We start from the raw sequence: 25,074 nt of genomic DNA, 5'->3' as shown, positions 1-25,074 counted from the left end.
CAGGATGAGGACTTCCGTTTTGTCTGAGTTCAGTTTCAGGCGGCTGTTCTTCATCCATTTGGCGCCGTCTTTCATCCCCTCGTGTAGGCTAGTTCTGGCGGAGGCTGGGTCGTTGGTGAGGGTGTCGTCTGCGTAGGAGATGATGTTGAGGTTGTGTTGGCGTGCGATGGCTGCGAGGGGGCTCATGTATACGTTGAAGAGGGTGGGGCTGAGTAAAGATCCTTGTGGTACGCCGCAGGTGACTTCGGTGGCCTCGGAGCTGAACGGGGGGAGGTGGACTCTCTGGGTTCTTCTGGCGAGGAACGAGATGATCCACTCCAGCATCCATCTCTTGGATCCCGGTATTGCTGAGGCGCTGCACTAGGGTGCGGTGGCAGACGGTGTAGAATGCTGCGGAGAGGTCCAGGAGGATGAGGGCCGCTGTTTCCCCGTTGTCGAGCAGGGATCTGATGTCATCCGTGGCTGCGATGAGGGCGGTCTCGGTGCTTGATGTTGTGTTGCAGTTTTGGGAGTTCAGTTGATTCGTGACTGTCCTTGGTATTTTTGTACAGTTGCATTAATTGTGCATTGTCATCTTTTTTATCCGTTGTAGTGTCTGTCATTATTAGATCCTTCTTATTAGGCATGGCTTGATTGAAGTGATTGCCAAGATAATTTGCGCATGTTTCCTCTGTGATGTTAGATGAAACCCCAGTATGTGTTGGCCTGATAAGGGAGTTTATAGTTTTCCAAAACCTTGCCCCGTCATTCTGTTTGATGTCTGAGTTAAGTCTTGCCCACAAGTTGTCCTCCAATGTTTTGTTGGCTTCCCATTTTAGCTTTTTTAATGATGTTTTCAGTGTGCGTAGGTGGTTATGCTTGGCAATATCCCTAGGTTCCTGCTGTAGTTCTCTCATCAGACGATAAATCGATGTTTTTTTTTTCTTGATTTTTTCCTTGTACTCTTGAGAGAGGATATCCGTATTGCCGAGCTTTACATGTACTTTGGGCCTCGAAGCATAAATGGACAAGGTTTTAGTAAATTGTTCCCATTTCGCAATTTCACTGGGTCTGATGCGCCACAAAGTGCTGTTTTGCCCTTTCTGTTAAAGTTTCGCCAGTAGCTGCCGAGTATTCAATTTTTTTTGAATTTGACAGTATAGACCGTCTCTTTTGGGGCATTTGATCGCTCGAATATGGGTTTCACAAAATCCAGAGCAATTTCTTGAGGGCACTGATCGCTGTCTGTTTTTTTGCCTATCCGAAACAAAGTTATGTGTTGAAAGAGAGGTAATGAGATAAAGGTGTAGTCTAGTATGCTACTTGCTCTTGTTGAGTGAAGGTTGGTGCTGACGGGCTGTCTCCAACAAACCTGCCATTTAGAGCTCTGATATTGAAATGTTCCAGTTCTTCTAGTATCTGGGATCCTAATCTTGTTCCTTTAGATGTTTGCAGTTTCTCTTGTGGTGGTATATCCCAGGTTGAATTTTGAGCTATGGTTACATCTTCTTGTGAAGTGCCCATGAGGTTGAGATTAAAATCCCCGGTGAGTACAAGATTTGTTGTTGAACTTCCCATAATGCGCTCTTCCAAGAAGTTGCATAGTTCCTTGGCTGCATTTTTTTTCCTTTTGGGGTGAACCTAGGCATTAATCAGGATGCAGTCAGTAGCGGCTTTGCCTGGTTCCGGCTGTACTAAAGGTAGCTTGACTGCCAATATTGCTGCAGTAGAAGGCCCAATTTCTTTTACCGTAGCAAAACTTGTAGTTGCTACGTATATTGCTAGGCCGCCTTGCAAGTGCCCATATTTAGCTGTCTTTTTTGCGCCTGAGTAAAAGCGTAGGTACCCTTGAAGATGTGGAGGTTCAGCAAACCATGTCTCCTGTAGTGCCACTATATCGAATGCTCTTATATAATCTATGAATTCTGAGTCTCGTATTTTGGTGGCTAGGCCATTGATATTCCACGAGCATATGCGCAGTGGGTCATGCTTGCTTTCATGTGGGTTTAGGCCAGTTTGTCAATTGTTGTTTTTTATTGTTCTCGCAATCCATCTTAGATCTGGCAGCTCGATTGGATCTGCCCTATCAGCTCCGTTCCATCGAGTAGCTTCAATATCATCGTCATTACCTGTTCCGCATGGCCCTACCGCTCCTCTAAGAACAGAAGTTCTGAGGCTGCTTACATTGACCCTGGACTCCAGCTTTGCTACTGGATTGAGTATATAGGGTATCCTGGCTTTATATATGGATTTATCGTGATACCCCAGTTTTTTAATATCTCCGATTCGGATTGGGTTTTTCTGCGATATTGCTCTGGAGGCCCAGGTTGCTTTAGTTTTTTCCCTACCAGTGCCGTCTGCATCTATGAATTCAATCGAAACCAGGTCTGAGCTTGCCACGTCTGCCAGAGAGGGGATATGGGATAGCAGCCGTAGTATGTTGCCTCTGTTGAGTATGTCGTGTCTTCCCTTGGAGACAAAATCTGGATTAAACCAAATGGCATCTGGTACTTTCCCTTGTTCATTTATGGCCCAGCTTCCTTTATAGATGTTGGTTGGTGATTTCAGGTCCACACCTTGTATTGGTGTCAGTTTTACCTGATAGATGTCGATGTTATTTACCCCGCCCGGAGCTTGATCGTGAGTGCGCCGATCAGATGTAGGAGGTTTGGCCTTTTGGTAGTTCTCCCCATCCCACGGGAGACGGCGCATGTAGTCCGCAGTTTTTGCGAATGCTTGTTCTGCTATTTTTTGATCGACCCGTATGTGTGTCGGCACGGTTACTTGGGTGATGGTGCATAGTTGACTATCCGACAACCCTTTGCCGTTTCCTTGCTTGTGGGGCCCCGGATTATTCCCAGCCCTTTTTCCTGATGTGTCTTCTTGTTTAATATTTTGTGTGGGATTGGGACTGGTCGTCGTGCTATTTTTTGGCGCCCTTGTCAGGTCAAAGTCAATAGGCGCTTTACTGTTCCCAGATGATTCCGAGCGTAAGTTTTGTCTATGTTGAGATGGGGCTTCTTGTTCTTCATATTTGGTATTGCCCAGTTTTTCCAAGTGCACCGTTGGTTGCCCCCTTTCGTTGGTGGTTTGGATTGATGTTATTGTGTCCGCTGGAGTCTTAGTTGTTCTGGTGTCTCCCGCAGGTTGGGGGGGGGTACTTTGCTCTACAGCGGAAGTACTCCCGAAAAGTTGCATAAATCCTTCGCGTTTTGAGTAAAGCTTATATTTCCTGCCTTTCCGTTTTTTTGCTCGCCTTTGTTTGGCGTTCATTTTTAAATCAGTGTTGTCTTCATCCAGAGTTTCAGGGGGTGGGGGGCATGTTGTTTCAGTTTCTTTAGCCTCTATTCTTTTGGGTATAGCTTTTGTTTTGGCATGTCCTTGTGTGGCAATACCCGGCAGTTCTATCTTCCTTGAGGTTGCTGATTCTTCTCCAAATGTTCCGTTTTCGTAATCCTCTATGCATTTGGAAGAGTCGGTTTTGATGCCCGGCGTACAATTTTGTTGGTTCTGAACAGGCCTTTTGAGATGTGTGCACAGATCGGTCAGTATAGTTGGAAGAGTGGATTGTTTATCAATAACTGGACCGCATCCACACTCGCCTCTGATGTTCCTGTTTGCGTCTTGTAGATGATCAAGTTTGTTTTGGAGAAGCGTGTTTAACGTGCCCAGCTTCCCGTCTATGGCAACCACAAACACGGCTAATGTGTCTAGTAACGTTAATTGAGTGTCCATTATCTCTGATTGGTAGTGTAGGGCTTCCACCAGGAGTTCTACTGTATTTAGGAGGCTGGGCCAAGCACTTTCATGCCTAGTATGTGTTGGAGTTTTTTCTTGGCTTTCTGGTAATCCATTGCAGTTTTGTTCCCCCTCCAGCTTGCCCACTTCCTCCGCTGGTTGTTCCTGGTGGCCGTCAGTTGTCGTGGTTCGTATGTTTGTACTCAACCTGCTTCTGCTCTCATCTTGGGAGTATGCAGCGATAAGGTCTTCCCACTCCTCCGTCCCCAAGTGAGAGGATATTTCTATCATCTCTGACATTGGGCTCGCTTGCCTATCTGCTTTGTTTCGTGTTCTCCCGGTCCACTTATCGCCGGTCTCTTGTACGTTGTAAGGTGTACCTAGGACTGCCAGGGGTAGATCCTTCTCTTCATCACTGTCATTTGCGGTCCCCTCCTTATTTTAGATTTCTCTGATGTGATTTATAGGCTCTATGTTTCTTTCTTTGCCGGGAGTTAAAATGTTTATTCCGGTGTGCGGTTCAACTTGCGTGCTGGTTGTGCGTTCCACATAGAGTGGGCTGCTGCTCTCGTCCATGCCACAGATGTTTGTATTACTGATGTCTAGTATTCCTGCTGACATATCTTTTGCATCATTTGGCCAATGTACTTGAATTAGGTTGGCATCTACAGCAATATTCCTTCCGGCTTTTTTTTCCCACGGATGTGGTATCTTGCCCTGCCCAGCAATTTTTACTCTGAGGAGTTGATGTCTTTTGAGGTGAAATTTTAGATGTTGAGCTGGGGCTTCCTTTGCTGTTGTCATTGGCCTGTGTGGCCTGTATGCCGCTAAACTGGTAAGGCTGTGAGAGCTGAGACGGTTCGAGAGGTGATTGTAGGCCCGATAGTTCTTTGATATTTGAAAATAGGGTGTCCCCCGCATTTTTTAGGAAGCAGAACTTTGTGTAAATTTTAGGTTGAAACAATGTTTGGCAGGTTTTTATTTTGATGCTCCTTTCTGTTTTAGTCGAATGCTAATTTTTTGAGCTATTTAAATCGAATTTGTCAGATGATATGTCAATTAGGGAGCTCTGTGTTGTGGACCTGAGTTTAACTGACAGGACCTCTTTAGTTTCGTTGAGCGTCTTTGACGTTCGTTTGCGTTTTTTTAATCCTCCTTTGCTCATTGGACCTCCTCGGACCCGTCCTGACCTCATTTTGCACCCGTCAGGCACTCTAAAAAATAAGGTTAGAGGCTGGCCAGCGAAACAGAATAAGCAATAGCCTGGTGGTGTAGTTTTCCAACTATGATCCCAGTGTGTCTAATGGTACAAGCAGGTGCACAAGAAATAAGGGGTAGCAATTTATGAGAAGGTCCGAGGTCAGTGCGTTGCTAGGGGGAGCTAAGAGGCTGGTGTGGGGCTGATGTGGGACTGATAGTGGCTCCTTATAACTGTTTCCCTCTGCTCATCAATCGTTCCGCACAAAGATGAAAATACTTCAGCTTACCTCCCAACTTGGGTGCAGCGCACCAGGGGTTGCGAGTGAGCAGTGGAGCAGTAGGGACTCCTTCAGCTACCACCTACCAGCCACGAGCCTCAGATTTCCTTTTGTATTTGCCGAATGTGTCCATGAGTTTAGGCGTGATTCACCACCAGTAGCTGCTCCCCGCGGTGGTGTATGTAGTATGTGAGTCCACTTCTCTCTGCACCACACTGCTCCTCACACGCCCTGTCTTACGGGCTCCGCAGCCTGTCTGCTGGCTCCACACCCTGCCCTGCCCTGCCCCGCCCTTCACAGCCCACAAGCGCCGGGGGGCCACCCGCTGCCAAGCTGAGGAGCAGAAAAGATGAAACAAAACGGCAAGGCAGGTGAGGCGAGGCGGGCAGAGGGGCAAATGGGCAGCAGCACTTGAGCAGCAGCAGCCGTCGGGGATTAGCCGGTTTGACTAGTTTTGCAGGCGGAGGAATGGCAATGGCAGTAATCTAGTGACAGCAGCAGTTGGGCTCTCCTTTAGACTCCCTTCGGTCCACAAGCCCTCCTCTGTCTGTGGACCAGCGGGAAAAGCGGAAAGGCGGTACTGGCAGGAGGCGACTGGCTTTCAACCCCACTTAACCCCCTGCACTGCTATACAGGTGCCGAAACGGCTCACTCCGGGGCGAGGGGCGAGGGTTGAGGGTCGAGGGGGAGCCTGCTTTTTCTCTCGGCTGCTTTTCTCTTCAGCCGCTCTTCTATTCTGCTTTGCCCGCAGAACCGCTTGCCTCGGCCGCAAAAACCGCTAGCAAGAAAAGAAGGTAAAGCGGATCAACGGTTCAGCGGGGAGCTCTCGTCTCACAGCTCGGAGCTCTCAGCTCCCTGCTCGACTGACCACCGTCGGCAGCTATCGCAATCAGCAAAGCACAGACCGGACTCCAGCTCAGGGAATCAGTGAATGGAGTCCAGAGAGGAAAGGGTTATGGTGTTGATTATTTCTTCTGCTGTTGTTTTTTGGATTCTGATATTGCAATGTGATTTTGTTGTGTTGTAATGTGGTTGCTGTTTTGCATTCGGTTTTGGATGTTTTGTTGTGATGTGCCCGGTTAAGTATTAATGTTGTTGCTATGCTGCTTTGTGCATGTTAATTTAGGTGTTTACTTTAGAAATGAAAACAAATGCTACTATATTTCTTTCAAAAATCAACACATGCCTTGAAAGTTAGTTTCACAAAACAACCGTTTTCCCCTTTTTAAAGTTGATAAAATAGCGCTTCTCCAGGTCTTCAACCAATTAAGATACCAGCCAGCCCAAATATGTGGCAGATGCTGAATCTTAACTTAGCACTGGCAGTACTCACGTTAGGTGATATGGCCCCATGTACTGGACTCATGTTACCTTGGTGAATTAAACGAAGCAACACAGAGGTAAAAGGAGGAACTTGGCATAACATGGTTCTTCACAGTCAAAACAAGTGTTATATTGTTAAATTTTTCATCCGGCCACCACAGTATACACTATGGAGTAGTTGTTCGGCGAACTTCAGCCATTGGTTAACTTCACTGTGAGTGACTCCATTCTGCCCTTTCACAATGCCCTACCCTTGATTGATAGGGACTCTAATGGCAATGTGTGCTTTTGATACTAAAAATATTAGTCAATTTGGTTTTAGATTTATGTGGAAAAGTTAACTTTCCTAACAATACCATTTTGCAAAAATCATGACAAAACTAAGCAAACAATAACAAAGCCAAAAGCTTGGCTGACAGCACCAGACATATTGGCTTTGCTTGTTCTTTATGTCCCGAAATTTGCTTTGAAGAGTGGCTTGGGCTGTGCAGCAAAATCTGCGGCTGACTCACCTTCAGTTTTGACTTAGGCCAAATTCTCCTGCCAAACCGCTGTAGTGAGGGCCTTCTTGCCCTCCGCTTACAATTATGACAATCGGGTGGGAAATAGTAAGTACTGGAAAAAAAATGAGAAAATGACCCTGAGGATAGCAAGCAGAACAGGGACAGAGATAACTGCACGGGCGAGTCGTGTTATAAAGCTCAAAGTATGAGTGAGAAGCTTGGAATGAAACACAACATGAGGCCTACAATAGAACTATTCATTTCTTCTAGCTTTTGAGAATAGTCTGCTAATAAAAAATCTTCTTTATTAACAGTAGTTACACGTCTGTTAGTGAACGAGGACGCATACTCATTTGCATATCAAGCTCTTTGCAAGTTAAAATCAAGCTAATTGTGCATTTTGTGTTTCGCATACTTTGAATAGTTATGAGTATAAGTTTAAGTAACATTTTCTAAGAAATGTACAAATAACGAATACAAAGAAAGTTGAAGCTCTCGCGGTATATAGTGGGCGCACACACCATGATATATCCCTGTGCTCAGAAATGCCTAACACAGAGCAGAGCTATGCACTGCTTCAGGAATGAAATTGGCACAGTGTGATGTGCCTTTGAGATATGGTGCTCCGGACAGAATAGCAGGGAAATAGAAGGCAGTGGGTGCAAACCCTGATTCTGCACCCCCTGTCTTTAACTTACATCTACTGCAGATATTGGAGGCGCATCCATTCGCTGGACCGGAAACAGACTGAGGGCCATATGTATGAACACATTTTCCCATAGACACAGAATTGGTAAAACCCGTTGATACATCTGGCCCTTACTCTTTCCACTTCCCGGAGAACTTTTATGTGCATCACCAGAATGGTATTCTGTTTCCAGCCCCTACGAGAGTACTAACACACTCTTGGGAGTGAGGACATTCACCTATTTTGAAAGTTCGCTTTAAGAAGTGCTCACAGAAGTGCTGCCAAACCAGAGAAATATACTCATTTGTAAGTGCAATTTCAAATGCAAAATCTCAGCATTCTTGATGTAGGGGATCGCGATTGGAATTTTACAGAAGCGCTTATTTCACATATTTAAGTTACATTTAGCTTATGACAATGCTTAGTGGATTGGACTGGTATACACAGGATCTAATTTTTAGAAAATATTTTTCGTTCTAATAGTCATCTTCTCATTGCACTGTGTATGCTTAGGACGTTTTTCAACTGATTCATAGGAACAGCACCTTCTGTTTACCTCAGTTTGGGGGGCAGTGTTTGAAAAGTTACCTGTAAGTATTATTTTCAGAGGATCTCCTGTCTAACAAATAATTAATAACGCACAAACGTCTTTATTATCATTATGTTCAAGAGAAGTTGTGCCTTAAAGGCAAGGGCGGTAGTTGTCAATCAAAGCCTCCCCATCAGTGATGAATATTGTGAATAGAGATTATTACATCGATTTTCTCTTGTTACAGGGGCATCCAGCGACGTGGGTCATCTCCCCCATTCTATACATCCTCATTTAGCGCAGGATCCATTAACGGGACAAACGCTGCTTATTAGCTCTATGTCTGCACCCCTGCGCACAGAACATGTGTGTAAGTAATTTAAAATACATCACATCTTGTGTGAAAATAGTCTGCCTCAGTTTCCAAAAATGGGCAGTGTTTTTGTGTTGTATCACTTTTATGCTATGGAAAAATTGTACTGAACTTTGTTAGCAATACTATGGATTTCTGAGTTACGCAAAACACTTACAATCAAGTAGTGTTTTCCTGCTTTGCCTAAAAATACCAAAGCACACACTAGTCATACTCTATCAGGCCATCCTGTATACTTTCATGTGTATTTCTTTGGTTTATTAGTCCCTCCTTTCTTTTCGTCTCGGATTAATACTTGTTCAGGTTGCATATAATTGGTAGATTACATTCCAATGTTTTGCTTTAGTAGCTCATACACTCAGGCCCCACTGCATCATGGTAATTGTAGTTGCTTTATAATTTATGTCCTAATATTTTGCTTCACTGGGACTCTTCACTGTTATTGTAATTATTCAAGTGGTAAAACGTTGACTTATATTTTGGTTCAGTGCAACTTCTGATGTGTATTCCCCTCTATATGGAGCTCTTCAGAAGAGTGCATCAGTGCCAGTTTAAAAGCTGTTACATATTCACAGCACATCAACTGGAATTCGCCTTCAGTTTGCCCCGTGACCTCTGGAATCTATTTTGGAGTTTATTCTACACACTGCTACTGAATCCGGAAAATGTCGTTCGAGGCTTACATACCAATGATATTTTCTGTGCTTTTATGCTCCTTAATGACCAATATTTTACAATAGTTGAGATACTAGAACATTAAAGAAATTGAAAGCATTACACAAATACTAGGCAATGAAAAAATCTTTATATGAATTTGAACGTGGAAGCCTTTTGTACGACAATTGCCATTGTACTAGAAAACCTAAACCAGGGGAACATGATATTATTAGATGAAAAACAAATTCTACCTGGCTTATACAAAAAAATTAATACTTTTTGTTGTAAAAGGGTTACACTAGGGGACACTTTATGGATGACCTATGGTTTGCCCAAAATGTGCTTCTACTGGGTTGCCTTTGATGGTGGCTCAACCAAAGATGGCCTAGTAGCCACAGGATAAGATGCAGGTATATGATCTCCATAATTCCGAGTCACAGACGGCACCAACCTGAAATCAGGAGCTCCTTCCACCAGGAAGGGTGGTAGAGGTTGAGGGGTCTGGGATAGGGCTAACATGAAAATTAACTATTTTCTCCATCAAATCTTTGAATATTTAAAATGTTTAATAAGTAGGTGATCAAACATGACATCTCCTTCGAATACCAGGGAGTTCAATTGTGAATTTGCTGATAGACAGCATGGATGGAAACCTTGGAGACAAAAAAGAGGCATTTTAATGGCTGGATGTGTTTCATTATTATATGCAAACTTTCCTAAGGGTAGATTATTGCACAGTTCCCCCCTACTGCCTTGCTGTGACAGCGCAAATACTGCCATAGAGCATAGTTTGTCCGATTTGTAAGTCCAATAAGTTGTGGATGATAACCAGTAAAATATGATATGTGGGGGGATGATCAATCTGGGCAGACTCAGCACGCAACATACCAGCTATTGTTTCTGGGGTGAGCAGGCACCTCCCGAACTCTAGAAAGCGTCATAGAGGCTCCTGCCTTGGTATGCCCACGCAAAGGGCGGGCCAGTCTGCGCCCGTCTGCGGCCAGTCAAGCTGGGCTGGGCCATGTTCCTTTCATCAGCGAATAAAGATGACTTCAAGGCCCCCAAGGACCTTGCTCGGCTGTCTCTGAAGCGGAGGGCGAAAATACTGGTCAGTGAAGTGCCTGTGATAGATTTTGTTCTAGTACTGCACTTTGCCCTCTATATCTTCTCTCTCCACTTTGGTAGCGTTCCTGTTGTATAACATTGAAGGGGTTCCTTTAGTCTTTTGCTAACTTCAAGCAACTATGGGGAAGGGGTCTGCCACAAAAAATTGCAGGCGCAGGCGCAAGCCCAGCCACCAACCTCATCTCTGCCACCCACATTAATTGATAGGAAGATACTGAAAGCTTATCAGAGTGGTGGCAACCAAAATTAAACTTTCAGAGAGACGGTTGTCCTTAACCCCAGACATCCATTACTCTCCAACTGGTTCAGCCGCCCCTCTAGCTACCATCGCCTCAGAGATCCATACCTCTCTGATCCCACAGGACGCACAAACTGAGGTAGGAGCCTTACCCAAAGCGTATCCCCAGATGGGGTGGCGACATCGCAGGCCACTTAAAGATCGATAAACTAAAAAAAAAAAGTCTTGGGTGGTAGCCAACCAAAAGAAGTGTAATGACGGAACCGCCAAAAACATCCTTTGCCCCAATGACTCAGACTTTGGTCATATTGACAGTACACTAGCGGACATTGAACATCCAGCATGGGTGGTGAACCTGTGGTGGGTGTACTGGACCAGATTAGATCTATTGAGAAGGAAGAACTTACCCCCGTGGTAGCACGTATAGATAAGATGATCGAACTTTGTAAAAAAGGGCTCAAAAGTGTAGTGGAAGGTCCCTTATAGCGGATGTATGACGTTATAACGCATACTATTACTCCGCAGACCATTACAACGCGACTTTTACTCCGCATACCGTTACAACGCATAGCGCCTTGGGGCGCTGGATAGTGGTAAGTATAATTTACTATTCTAACTCCAGTCCCCGTGGACCCTAGGGAAGGCGTTGGATAGTAAATTATACTTATTCCCTATCCTAGAGCGCCCCCCAGCGCAATGCGTTGTAATGGTATGCGGAGTAATGGTCGCGTTGTAATGGTAGTGCGGAGTAAAAGATCCGTTGTAACGGGTGTATACCGCTTGGGATGACATATCACGCACCCAAATTAATACCTCCACTACCAACACCTGTAGTTATAACCATATGAATAAGACTGGTGGTCTGGCCCACATCAACATGGCTATAAGGAGAAATCACATTCAAACATACGGCCCAAAGATTAGTAGGGAGGGGGTTGGGAATGAGCCTAGCTGCGAGGTTAGGGCCGATATGGTTGATCTTCCCACCATTATCTTACCCCCTGCATCAACTCTGTATGTTATTGTATTAGCAGGAGTACCCCAGATCAAATAAGCCAGAGGGAAGCTAAGCATGAATAATGAATAAATGTCTGTTTTGGTTGGCCAGGCACAGGCAGTTTGCCTATGATAAAGCAGGGGAGATTCTTACAACCCGAAGGGTTAGCTTGTTAGAAAATAGGCCCAAAGACATGCAAAGGGACTGTGTTGTGATTAATTTTAGAAACTAAATGATTGTCCACAGCCTCTTGCATATGAACCATTTTAATCAGGACATGAGCAAAGGGATATGGCCCCTTCCGCTTGGCTGTTTTTATAAACCGCCCCAAACAACATCGATCAGGACGCACAACAGCCCTGCGCTGGGAATGTGGAATCAAAATCTTCAGCATGCGCGACACCCCCACCAGCCACCCAGACCCCTGTTGTTCAATCTACTTTTATCCAACAGGTTTTGGGTCCTGGAAGAGGTAGATTGAGTAACTAATCAACACTATCCAGATCAGGCAACCAACTCTGAAGGGAGAGGGCTATTCCTAACACGTTGCAGTGCAACACAAAGAATACCTATGGGATGGGGGAGGAAAGATAAGCACCATGATGGATTGGGAGGTACCATTGTGAGATGTGGAAAAAAACAACTATCTTGAAATGGGCTAATCTCAGGAAGTGACTATGAAGAAAACTTCTAGCAATCTCGTACAATATTCCAATATTTGTCATAAAAGTGGGTGTAGACCCAATATCCACCTATATCTAGGTTCTTAGGACCTGCTGACTGGCTATGGAATCACTAGACTAAAGAGATAAGAACGCCCAAGAGTGACTCAGTGGAGATATTGGACACCAAAGCATGGAGATCAGCTGCAAGTGGAGATTTTAGAGTGAAGTGCAGTGAAGAGAAGTGGGATATAGGCACTGAGCATGTGGCTGAATTGTGTTTCTTATACTAGAAATTTCAGAAGGTGCATAGGGATTTTTGAAGATGTTGTGGACGTCAGAGGAGTGAAAGGATAAAGTTGGTTGTTCGTTTTCGGAGAGCAATTTCTTCTCACCTCATATCTGTGTTTTCCTATGGCAGAAAAGCAAGAGATGAGGTTAACTCTCAGAGGGCATTTCTATTGTTTAAAAGCTCTTTTGGGATAAGTGACATCCTTCACATACATAGGTGGATGCACCATTTAATCTTGAGTACATGGGGGGGTGTGTAAACAAATACTGTGAATGGGTTCAGAGAAGGCCAAAGTTGAAAGTTGATAATTAGAGAAATAGTGATAAAAATAGATTCATATCAAAGAAATTATAAAAGGAGATGCTACTTAGGAGTGACCTCAAACCATTGTGTATTTGGTTCAGACACTTTGGAATTTGGAATGTTTGGAGCAATTCTTTGCCTGAAATCGGTGTTTTAGTGATAGGAGTGGGTGTTATGTGATGGTGACAGACATGTGAACTACTCAGTGGTCAGAAGGAATTGGTTAGGTATTGGGGTAACGTGTCAGTGAGTGGAAACCGAAGGTCAGATCTAGTGATTTATTTATAGTGAATGGACAGGAAGAAGTTTACTGAAGAAAGTTGTCTTTTGGCAATTTTTTATATCAATGCTGAAATTGCTATGGACCAGGACAGACAAAGATCAACATTATTTTCTCTTGGTCTGTGATTTCAAATAAAGTTTCTGTGCTAGCTGGGGTAGAGTAGATAAAATATTGTTTTAAAGAGGGAATTACTCTGAGAATGATGTAAATAAGAGCATGTGGAAATCGGTCAAGGCCAAAGGCGGTGAAAAGGTGATAGTTCTATTAATGAGGATCACAACTCTTCCTTCTGTGCACGTTATCCTAGGCAAGCAAAAAAAGCTTGAATGTCTGATGGAAGAAAATATAGTATATGGAGAAATGAAAGCTATAGTAGGCAGTTATGTATATTATTTAACAGAAGGAGGGTGGGGGCACACTGCCTCACATCCCAGCACTCAATTTTCCCCAATGCACCATGGTAAATGCAGTGCATGATAACACTTACTTCAGTAGTAGTCTTTAATTTGTCACCCTTGTTGCAACATCCTGATCTGTGTAACTTTAGACATGTGTTTCTAGCTTCATTCCTTCATCAGTAGAGAGCAACAAGTCATTTTGGGAGTGCTGGAAATGCTGACAAAAGTCTTCTTGGGTCTCTGTACCACTCATTGGGTGCAGGTGCATCAGCACAAGTTCATCAGCTCAGTAGCTCAAGGGAGCCTTTTTAAACACATAGTGAAATGAGAGTAACAGTAGGCAGTTATGTATGTTTTTTGCATATAAAACTTTGGTCTTAGGCTTTTTATTTTCTTCTTTTACTAAGGGACATTAGCTCATCTGTTGGAATTTGTCTACTTTTGCCATACACAAATCATCTTATTTCCTAGTCTTCCATCCAGTCTTCCATCTGATGTTGCTAACTACTTCACAGCTGTCAACCAATTGGACGGGCTACTGCACCCTTATTTCCATGAATGGGTTCCATGAACGGGGTGATATTGGTATATCATGCAACTCGCACAGATTTTTTGCACAAGGAACTTGTTCTGCACTGCAAAATTAGCATAAACGGCACCATGCGGTGCCCCAGAGGATGCTGCCTCTTTGGTGCCACTCGAGTAGATGTTCTACTCAAGTGCCAGCTTTCTCACTGCGAACGGTTGTGACAGCCCAAATCAAGAACATCTCGCTCAGTGCCGTCCTGGCACCCTAAAATGACACTACAGGATGCCGATTCTGGCTCATGCTTGCCAACTTACTGTTAGTGGGCAATGCACCATAAAAATCTCTGCCACGCGCAGTTGGTAGAGTTTGGCCACAACTCCACGTTCCAAGCATAACGCAGAGTGGTTAAAACCCCACAAACTCCGTTTGCGCACCAGAATTTATCACCCACCTCTACTTCCTATCCCCATTTTATTTATATACACACACCAGTGCAATCTCTTATTCAGAAACCTAAATCTCATTTTACTGCATGCAGGATTTCTTTACTTTAGATCTCATCATTGGAACCAGCTCTCAGCTTATCTATGGTCTTTCTCCTCCGTTCCAACTTTCAAATTAGCACTTAAAATGTTTCTCTTAAATTAGAGAAACTATGTAAGTAATCTTGATTCTCTCCCATCACCCCTCCTGATGTAAATCTCCAGCAATGTAAACACGTGAATATGTAAATATTTTAAATATCTATATTTGTCCATCAACCATAATATGCTTATATTAACCGCATGCGTGCGGGCGGAATTCCGCTTGCACGCTGAGATTTTTAAAACCGCACTTTACATGACGAGCTGGGCTCGTCATGAGCGTGCGAGGAGGCTACCTCATGACGAGCCCAGCTCGTCATGAGCGTGGAAGGGGTTAATACGACCACATGTGTATTTGTTCTTATTTGTCATATTCTTTCTACTAGGGAAAGCATTTCTTATTAAATTGCAACTGGTGTTATCAATATACAACGTAAGGGTATCAGAGAATCAAGAAGAGGAGAAATGTCATTGTCTTTAGAAATGTTGGTGTGTGTTGGCTAGTGACCCATGTGAGTGAGATGAGATTACATGGGGCACTTGGGCGTTTGCCTAGGAATATGAAGGTGGGTTGTGAAGTGGTCAGTCCACATGTGCAAAGTGTAAAGTATGAAGTAAATAATCACCAGAAACCGGTAAAGAAAATCATAATAATACTTGTAGAAAAACTCTCTGCAAATTACCAAGAATGGTATCCTGGTGGGGGTGCTGCTCCTGGCACATAGGAGTTCCCATGTGTTAGAAATGGGGGTCTCTAGTTGGCAGAGGTAGGTACCACTGTCCAAATAGGGACCCTTGCTTCTAGTCAGGGTAAGGAGGAAACCCTCTGAGATAACCCCTGCTCACCCCCTTGATAGCTTGGCACGAGCAGTCAAGGCTTATCAAAGGCAATGTGTGAAGTATTTGTACCAACACTAACAGTAACACAGTGAAAACACCACAAACTGACTCCACAACAGTTTAGAAAAATAAAGATATTTAATCTAAACTACACAAGACCCAAAAGACAAAAATCCAACATACACAGTTTAAGAATATGGTTTCAAAAGAGTTCTTAAGGTTGCGTTAGAATAATCCACAATTGCGTGAAAATAGTTCACAGTTGCGTCATGTTTAGCCAACAGTACCTTTAAATGTGACAAAGTTCCAAAACAGAAGCTGGTGCAGTGGAAAACAAGCGATGCATCACTCCTGAGACCTTGGGGAGGCGATGCGACAACCCCGCTGGATGTAGCCGGCGTGTTGCGACGAATCCGGTCTGTATAGGGAGGGAGGCGATACCTTGTATGGATTCCGGTGCGGAGGTTCCGTAGTGAAAAAGCTCGCAGAGGCACGATGCGGTGATCTTTGGGGGCTGCGACGATCTCCGGGGCGACGATGCACGGTCCAGCGGCGATCTTCCGCTCGCAGCTCCCCGATGTGATGGCTCTGCGACGATGTTCACAGCGACGTGATGCGGTCCGCAAGCAAGCGGTGCGACTATCTCACCCAGTGAAGACAGGCTCTGCGACGATACTCGCAGCAATAGTAATCTTCCCGCACTGGACTGGTGCGTCCTGCGTAAGAAGGATGCGATGACTCTGGTAGCGGCAACAGGTGCTGCGACGATCTCGGCCTGCGTAGCGGCGGGAATTTCCTCACACTGAGGGGGATGCACTCCACAAGCGAGTGATGCGATAAAACTTGCAGAAGGCTTTGTTCTGAAAAAAAAAAACTTGCAGAAGGTATTTAAAATCTTGGTTTCCAGCTTCCATACAGGTACAACTTCCAGAGGCACCACAACTGGCCCAAGCACTCTAGGAAGGACAGAACTCTCTCAGTAGAGTTGAGGGAAGCTGGGGGGGGAGTCCTTTTGTCCCTGGGACTTCTTAACAGGAAGCCAGCTCTTCTCAGGCCCTTGGAGATTCCTTCAAGCAAGGGGACACAGCACAGAGCGAAGTCCTTCCCCTCTGCTTGGCAGCAAAGCAACAGCAGGTCAGTGCAGCAGAGCAACAGCAGGACAGTCTTCCTTCTTCAGTTTCAGCTTTCTCCTTGGCAGAGGTTGCTTCTTGATTCCAGGATGATCTAATTTTCTGTAGTGTGGGGTCCTGTACTTATACCCCCAGGCTCTGAGCCTGGTCTGAACAAGTTCTGGGTGTTCCTTGAGCACTCTGTTTTCCTGGCCTCTCCTTTCCTTTCAGAGAGAGGGGCAAGGTCGTCAGCCGCCCAGCAGGAGGTGGGGCCAGCATTGTGGAAGGCAGGCACAGCCCTATTCAGGCCCAGGTGCTACCCCCTCCCACCACTCTAGATGCAGATGGAGCTATTCAGCCCAGGGATGGCCCACTCAGCCTCGGGGAGCCACCCAGCCCCTGTTACTCACAAACCACACAGTCAATTCACAAACAGGCCAAGGCACACTGATAGGTCAGACAAGAGAACAGCAACTTTCTAAAAGTGCTGTTCTCAAACACAGGATTTAAAAACAACCTTTCCTAAAAGATGTGTTATTAAATTCTGAGTTCAGGGATACCAGAATTTTATGTCCTATCTTGCTCCTACGGGAAAATATGCTGGTAGCCACAGTAGCCAGCATTCCCCATGATAGCCTATGGGGCAAGATAGCCTTACAATAGGGAAAAACAAAAATGGCTGTAATTCACTACCAGAGCGTGTCACCTGCACTAGTACATGCTCTACCTTTCACCTACACTGACCCCTGCCTAAGTGGGTACCTTGGGCCTTCCATAAGGGTGACCAATGGGTACAGAAAGGGAAGGGTTAGGCCTGGTCAGTGGGGACACTGACCAGGAGGACATGGCAGTTCACAGACTGCACACAGGCACTACGTTGGCAGGTCTGAGACACCGTTTTGACTACTCATGTGGGTGGCACAATCAGTGCTGCAGGCCCACTAGTAGCATTTGTTATCACCAGCCCTGGCACACTCAGTGCACTTTACTAGGGACTTCTGGCTGACACAAATATGCCAATCATGGATAACCAATCACAATAACAATTTACACAGGGAGCACTTGCACTTTGACACTGATCAGCAGTGGCAAAGTGCCCAATGCATATAAACCAGCAAACACAAAATCCAGCACAGCATCAAAAATACAGGAGGTAGAGGCAAAAAGATAGGGGGAAACCACACCAAGGATGCCAGGTCTAACACGTGTCCCCTCCAGCTGAAAGTGGGGAGAACTACCCACCCTCTTGGGAGTTCTCTTAACTAAGGCGGAAGAATCTGGACAGACCATCATCATTGGCGTGTTCTGTACCAGGGTGGTGTTCCACCGTAAAGTCCATTCCCTTTAGGGAGATTGACCACCTCAACAGTTTTGGGTTCTCACCCCTCATCTGCATTAACCATCTGAGGGGCCTTTGGTCTGTCTGAACACGGAAGTGAGTATCAAACCGGTAGGGCCTCAGCTTCTTCAGAGCCCAGACCACAGCAAAAGCTTCCCTTTCAATTGCACTCCACCTCTGTTCCCTGGGGAGTAGCCTCCTACTAATGAAAGCTACAGGTTGGTCCCAGCCCTTTTCATTGATCTGTGAGAGTACTCCTCCCACACCATGCTCTGAAGCGTCTGTCTGCACTATGAACTCACTGGAAAAGTCAGGTGCCTTGAGCACCGGTGCTGTGCACATGGCAGTCTTCAGGGCATCAAAAGCAGTTTGGCAGGCTTCGGTCCAATTCACTTTCCTGGGCTGCTTCTTGGAAGTCAGCTTTGTCAAGGGGGCCACGATGGTGCCGTATCCCTTGACAAACCGTCTGTAATACCCGGTGGGACCTAAAAAGGCTCTCACCTCTGTCTGGGTCTTGGGGGACTTCCAAGCCAGAATGGTATCAATCTTTGCCTGTAGGGGCGCCACCTGGCTGCTCCATACCTGGTGTCCCAAGTAAACCACAGATCCCTGCCCTATCTGGCACTTGCTGGCCTTAATAGTGAGGCCTGCCCTTTGCAGAGCCTCCAACACTTCACAGAGGTGTTGCAAGTGTTCTTCCCACATGGGGATGAACACAGCATGTCATCCAGGTATGTGGCGCTGAATTCCTCCAGCCCGGTCAGTACCTGGTTAACCAGTCTCTGGAATGTGGCAGGGGCATTCTTTAACCCAAAGGGCATGACTAGAAACTGGAAGTGCCCCTCTGGCGTTGAGAATGCAGACCTCTCTTTTCGGCCCCCCAGTTAAGGCAATCTGCCAGTACCCAGAAGTTAAATCAAACGTACTGAGGTACTGGACGGCTCCCAACCGATCCACAAACTCATCAGCTCTGGGGATGGGGTGTGTGTCAGTCTTGGTGACCACATTGAGCCCACGGTAGTCCACACAAAACCGGAGTTCTTGAGTGTCACTGGGCACAGCAGCTTTTGGCACTAAGACCACTGGGCTAGCCCAGGGGCTGCTGGAGGGCTCAATTACCCCTAGCACCAACATCTTGGAAACCTCTTCCTTCATGCTGGCCCTGACCTTGTCAGCTACCCTGTAAAATTTCTGTTTCACAGGCAGACTATCTCCAGTGTCCACATCATGGACGCACCAATTGGTGACACCTGGGGTCAGGGAGAACAGGGAGGCAAACTGACCCAATATCTGGTGACAGTCCCTCTGCTGATCTGGGGTAAGGGTGGGCGGGAGGACCACACCATCTACTGACCCGTCTTGCTCCTTGACCGCCAGGAGGTCAGAGAGAGGATCACTATCCTCTTCCCTTCCAGAATCTGTAGCCATGAGCATTGTCACATCAGACCTCTCAAAGTGGGGTTTGAGGCGGTTCAAATGCAAGACTTTCAGGGGCTGCCTGGGAGTCTTCAAGTTAACCAGGTAGGTTACTTCGCTCTTGCGCTCCAACACCTCATATGGCCCAGTCCACATGTCTTGGAGCGCACAAGGCTCCACTGGCGCCATCACCCACACTTTCTGCCCAGGTTGGAATTCGACCAGAGTGGTATCCTGGTCGTACCATCTTTTCATTTATTCCTGGCTAGCTTCCAGGTTCTCCTGAGCGAGCTTCCTGAAGCATTGTGTCTGGTTGCGGAAGGCCAGCACATAGCTGAACACATCATGGCGGGTTTTCTCACGGGATTTCTCCCACCCCTCCTTCACCAGTGTGAGAGGTCCTCTAACAGGGTGGCCATACAGGAGTTCAAATGGACTGAACCCTAAGGAATTCTGAGGCACCTCCCTGTAGGCAAACAACAGGCATGGTAAAAAGACGTCCCACTTCCATCTCATGGACTCCGCTAGGCCCATAATCATACCTTTCAGGGTGCGGTTGAACCTTCCAACCAACCCATTTCCTTTGGGGTGGTAAGGATTGGTGACCTTATAAGTTACCCCACACTCCTCCCACAGAGACTTCATGTACCTAGATATGAAGTTGGTATCCCGGTCGGAGACCACCTCTCTGGGGAACCCCACACAGGAATAGATCCCAATCAATGCACAGCCCACCATGGGTGCTGTGATTTTCCTGAGAGAGACTGCTTCCGGGTACCGGGTGGCATGGTCCACCAAGACCAGGATGAACCTGTTGCCTAAGGCTGTCTTAGGGTCCAGGGGCCACACGATGTCGATGCCCACCCGCTCAAAAGGGGTGCTCACCACTGGAAAGGGTTGGAGGGGTGCCTTGCACTTCCCTCCGCTCTTGCCACTGGCCTGACATGTTTGGCAAGTTCAACAAAAGGTACCGACGTCTTTCTTCATCTGGGGCCAGTAGAAGTGGGTGACAAGCCTTTGGAAGATCTTGTCTTGCCCCAGATGTCCTGCGAGAGGCACTTCATGATCCAGACCCATTAGAAAGCTCCTGAAGCGCTCGGGTACCACCAGCACACGGGCTGCACCGGGCTGAGCAAACTTAGGCTCGCTATACAGTAACTCATCCTCCCAGTAAATGAGATGATCCTTGGACGATCCACCTGCTGCCTAGTCTGCATCCTGTTGCCGCACACCAATGAGGGAAGGGCACTCTTCCTGCGCCTTGCAGAATTCCTCCTTGGAGGGCCCACCTTCTTCCTGCCAATGGGTCAGCGCAGGTAGGTCGCCCAGTTCGGCCACGTGTTCCCCTGTAGGTTTCAGGGCATCCCCCTCAGGTTCTGATCCTTCCTGGACCGTGGGAACAGCTGGGGCTGGTTTACCGCGCCCCCTGCCTCTTCCTCTCCTGGCATGACTATGTGCCTGTTTTAGGCTCCAGTTCTGCGGAATCACCCTTACTTGCTGCCATAGCGCACGTGGTCACACAGATCCACGCAGGCAAACCCAGCATCTCCAGATGAGCTTGGTGCTCCACATCCTTCCATGGAGAACTCTCCAGGTCATTACCTAGCAGGCAGTCTACAGGCAAGGCTTCACTGACAACAACTTCCAAGAGACCAGAGACCCCCCTCCACTCAAAGGGAACACGCGCCAATTTGCAGAGGCGCACTGAGCTGTCAACTGCAACTACTGGGAGGAGTACCTTGGGAATGACCTGCTCTTCAGACACCCACTGACACCTCGCGAATGTCACGCTGGCTCCTGTGTCTCTCAGAGCCTCTATCCCTCTCCCATTGATGATCACCTTCTGCCCGTATTTCTTAGTGTTAGGGGGCAGTAAGGTTTCCTGGACCATCTCTTGGTCTCCTAAAGAGACAAGGGTCTTAACTGCTAGTCCCTCCTCCCCCCTAGAAATCAAATCCCCACCCAAAGCTACACTTGCTAACCCTGGGGCTGGAGCACCAGTGGGTGCTGGAGCTTTCCTTGGTCATTTAGGAGAAAAGTGGCCCACCTCATGGCAGTGATAGCAGGTAGGGGGAACCCTGTTGTCCTTGTTGTCTCTATTGTCCCGCCTCCCCCTAGGGGCCATGGCTGTCTAGTTCTGGGGGTTGGGATTCCTTTCCCTGGGAACTATTTTGGGGCCCTTGAGAGAACTCCTTTTGGTTACCCTTGTCCCCCCCACTCTTCAGCTGGGGACCCTGCCCACCTTTTGCTGTGGTACCCACAATTCCTTTGTGGACCCTGGTACTGGTCCAGCGGTCCGCCTCCTTAGCAAGCTTAATGGGGTCTGTCAGCTTGCTGTCTAAAATATGCTGGCGCATCTCTGGAACACATAGACTATTCAAGTGCTCCCAACTAAATAAATGCAACAACCCCTTATAATCAGTTACTTTGCTGCCCTTCATCCAACCTTTCAGTGCACGCGAGTACGAATTCACACATTCCATCCAAGTCTCAGACTCTCTCTTTTTAGAGTTCCTAAACTGCAGTCTATATTGCTCTGGAGTAAGTCCATACCTGAGACATAAGGCCTTCTTCATATTGGGGTAGGTAATGGTACGTGCTAACTCTAAGGGCTCTAGAGCACTCTTCCCAGAAGCCTCAAAATGTTTCCACAGGCCCGCCCTCCAATGTTTCTCAGGCACACCATTCATTCTTAATGCAATTTCATAAGAAGTAAACCAGGCATAGATATCCTCACTCCTATGGTAATTCTGTACCAGATCTTTGGGAATATATACTTTACCCCCCTGCACTGGCGGTCCGCTGGCACCATTTGAACTGAAATCCACCTGCTTGGCCTTGATATCCAATCAATCAATCAATCAAAGACATTTATAGAGCGCACTACTCACCCGGAGGGTCTCAAGGCGCTAGGGGGGGGGGTGCTGCTACTGCTCGAACAGCCAGGTCTTGAGCTTCTTCCTGAAGGAGAGGTGGTCCTGGGTCAGGCGGAGGTGGGTCGGAAGGGAGTTCCAGGTCTTGGCGGCCAGGTAGGAGAAGGACCTTCCTCCTGTTGTCGCTCTTCGGATGCGGGGGACGGCGGCGAGGGCGTGGTTGGTCGATCGGAGGTGGCGTTTGGGAACGTAGAAGTTGAGGCGGCTGTTGAGGTATCCTGGGCCTTGGTTGTGTAGGGCTTTGTGTGCGTGGGTGAGGAGCCGGAAGGTGATTCTTTTGTTGATCGGGAGCCAGTGCAGGTCTCTCAGGTGTCTGGAGATGTGGCTTCGTCTGGGGACGTCGAGGATGAGTCTCGCCGAGGCGTTCTGGATACGCTGGAGTCTCTTCTGGAGCTTGGCGGTGGTTCCGGCGTAGAGGGCGTTGCCGTAGTCCAGACGGCCAGTTCTCTCATGCTCAACTCGTGAGTCAAAAGCAATTTCTTTTCCTCCAAGACTCAGGCATTTTTGCTCTCCTCCACCGCCTTTTCTTTCACCATTTCTGTTTGCTTAATTTTTAACCTCATGACTTCCAAGTCATATTCTCTCACTCTTTGATTCTCCTCTAACTCTTCTGGAGTGAAACCCCTATTCGGAATGGTGACTGCCAGGCCTTGAGCCTGGTCCGCCCATAGGCAGATCTTGGGGTTGAAAACCATTCCTTCCACTTGCATCATTTCCCTCTTGGGCCTCCCAATAGGTCTTTTTTTTATTTTTATTTTTAATTTATTTATTTATTTATTTTTTTCCCTCATTTGCCTTTTCTTCTTTAAGGACCATACCAACCACCTGGCACGACTTATAGACGTGATTTGACATATTGGTAGTAGAGATGTCCTATAAGAAGAACTACTGTTGTTTTTTGCTCCATCAAGGTATATTTCAACCTGTAGGACCTTTATCGAAACTTGACTAACCCTGGTCCTGGAGTAAATAAGGCATAATCATTGGACCCGGGGGAAACCCCCCCCCCCAAAAAAAAAAACCCCGGGTTCATCTCCAGTTAATTAGAAGGTCCCAGAAAGCCAAGTTCCTCTTACTAGCTGTTCTTTTAAGGTCCATTTTAGATATTTCATATAAAGAGGAGAGCCACCGAGAATGTAATGGAGGTGTTTTCTCTACCCAGTTTATGCAAATTTGTCTTCTCGCCAGTAAAATTGCGTAGAATAGAAGGGATTTCGCTTTGCCTTTGATGTTATCTTCCAAGCCAAAGATGACGAGAGAAAGGGTTATTTCTAGAGATGTGTTTAGGATAGAGTTTAACGTTTCCTTCACATCTATCCAAAATTTTTGGATGTCAGGGCATTCAAAAACATATGTATGTCACAAGCACCTGCCAAATTGCATTTATTGCATTTTTTATTTGGTAGAAATTTAGATAATTTCAACGGGGTTATATATGCACGATGTGCAGAGAATAGGTGGTTTCGTCTGAGCCATGAAGGCTTTACGGTTTTGTATAGTAGAGTGAAAGAATTTTGCCATCTCTCCTCACATAAGGATCCGATTGCCGTTCCCCATAATTCATCTGGGAGTTGGAATTCCCCATCAATTTCCTCCAACAGCTGCCAATACCAGGTAGTTACCTCCTTTCCCCCCATAGCTCTTTCCACCAATTTTTGTTCTGTTATGCTTATTTTCCCTAGGTTGGCATCAGTACGAATCTGAGATCTCACCCAACTGTTTAGTTGAATGTATTTAAATCTTGACAGCCCTGCGCCAACCAATTCATACAACTCATCCCATGCTATAAGGTTACCATCTTTAAGTAGTTGACCCCATCTTATAATGCCTGCTTGTTTTATTATAGTGGAAAGACTGTCCCGCAGACATAGTGGTAACCCTGGTGAATCCCAAATTGGGGAATAGTTGGAGTAGTATGACAGGCCCAGTTTCTTTCTGATGTTATACCAGTTTTTAGCCCATGATTGTACAATTTTTAGTTTGATGTTTTTAAAGAATTTCTGACATCCAAATTTAAACATAAAGCTATCCGGTGTTAGATTAGCCCCCATTAACATAGCCGTATACATAGAGTCAGTTGCAAGATTAGATGGCATCTTTAGAAGCATTCTTGAGTGTGATAACTGGAAGGCCCATGAGTAATACAATAGATCTGGCAGTGCAAGGCCCCCTTTCTCTCTTCTTCTTCTTAACTTTTTCCACGCAATTCTTGTGGTTTTGTAGTTCCAAATGAAAGAGTTAATTTCTCTTTGAGATTGTTCGATCATTTTTGGATCAAAGGCGATAGGAATAGTATTGAAGATAAAGGTGAATTTTGGAAGGATACACATTTTAACCAAGTTCACCCTACCTATAGTTGAAAGTGGTAGATGTGACCAAGATTTTAAAAGCTTTTTACTCTCAGTATGTATCCTTTCCAAATTAGTTTACCCAATGCTGGCTACTTCTTGGGTTATTCTAATTCCTAAGTAGCGCATCGATGAGGATATCTTTGCCCCCAACTGAATATTAGGTAGATTCCAAGTCATTATCTCACTTTTACTGGAATTAATGTCAAACCCCGATATTCGTCCAAATTCCTCCGCCCGTTGGATGACTACTGGGTATGCTCTTACTGGGTCAGATGTAAAAATCAGAATATCATCTGCATACATTGCTACCCGCCTTTCCCACTCTCCAAAGCTGAAAGATGGAATATTAGCCTCGTCCCTTAAGAGTTGAGCGAACGGTTCGATGTATAAATTAAATAGGAGAGGGG

At 46.1% G+C, this 25,074-nt stretch overlaps 1 protein-coding gene across 5 annotated transcripts in view; it reads left to right on the top strand.

Moving 5' to 3' along the window:
* The window catches only part of HNF4G (hepatocyte nuclear factor 4 gamma), a 543,810-nt gene that overhangs the window by 508,229 nt on the left and 10,507 nt on the right, over positions 1-25,074 (top strand). For all 5 annotated transcript variants that reach the window (XR_013610522.1, XR_013610521.1, XM_078687129.1 and 2 more), the window contains one exon: positions 8,486-8,608. Coding sequence is in view for 3 of the 5 variants with exons in the window: in XM_078687129.1 (XP_078543255.1) it covers positions 8,486-8,608 (123 nt within the window). In the remaining 2 variants the exon portion in view is untranslated. The remainder of the gene's footprint in view (positions 1-8,485; positions 8,609-25,074) is intronic.

Source organism: Lissotriton helveticus, chromosome 4_1 (assembly GCF_964261635.1).
Source record: "Lissotriton helveticus chromosome 4_1, aLisHel1.1, whole genome shotgun sequence".
Classification (NCBI taxonomy): Eukaryota; Metazoa; Chordata; class Amphibia; order Caudata; family Salamandridae; genus Lissotriton; species Lissotriton helveticus.
The sequence above is the reverse complement of the archived record's forward strand: the minus strand, read 5'-3'. Positions and strand labels throughout refer to the sequence as shown.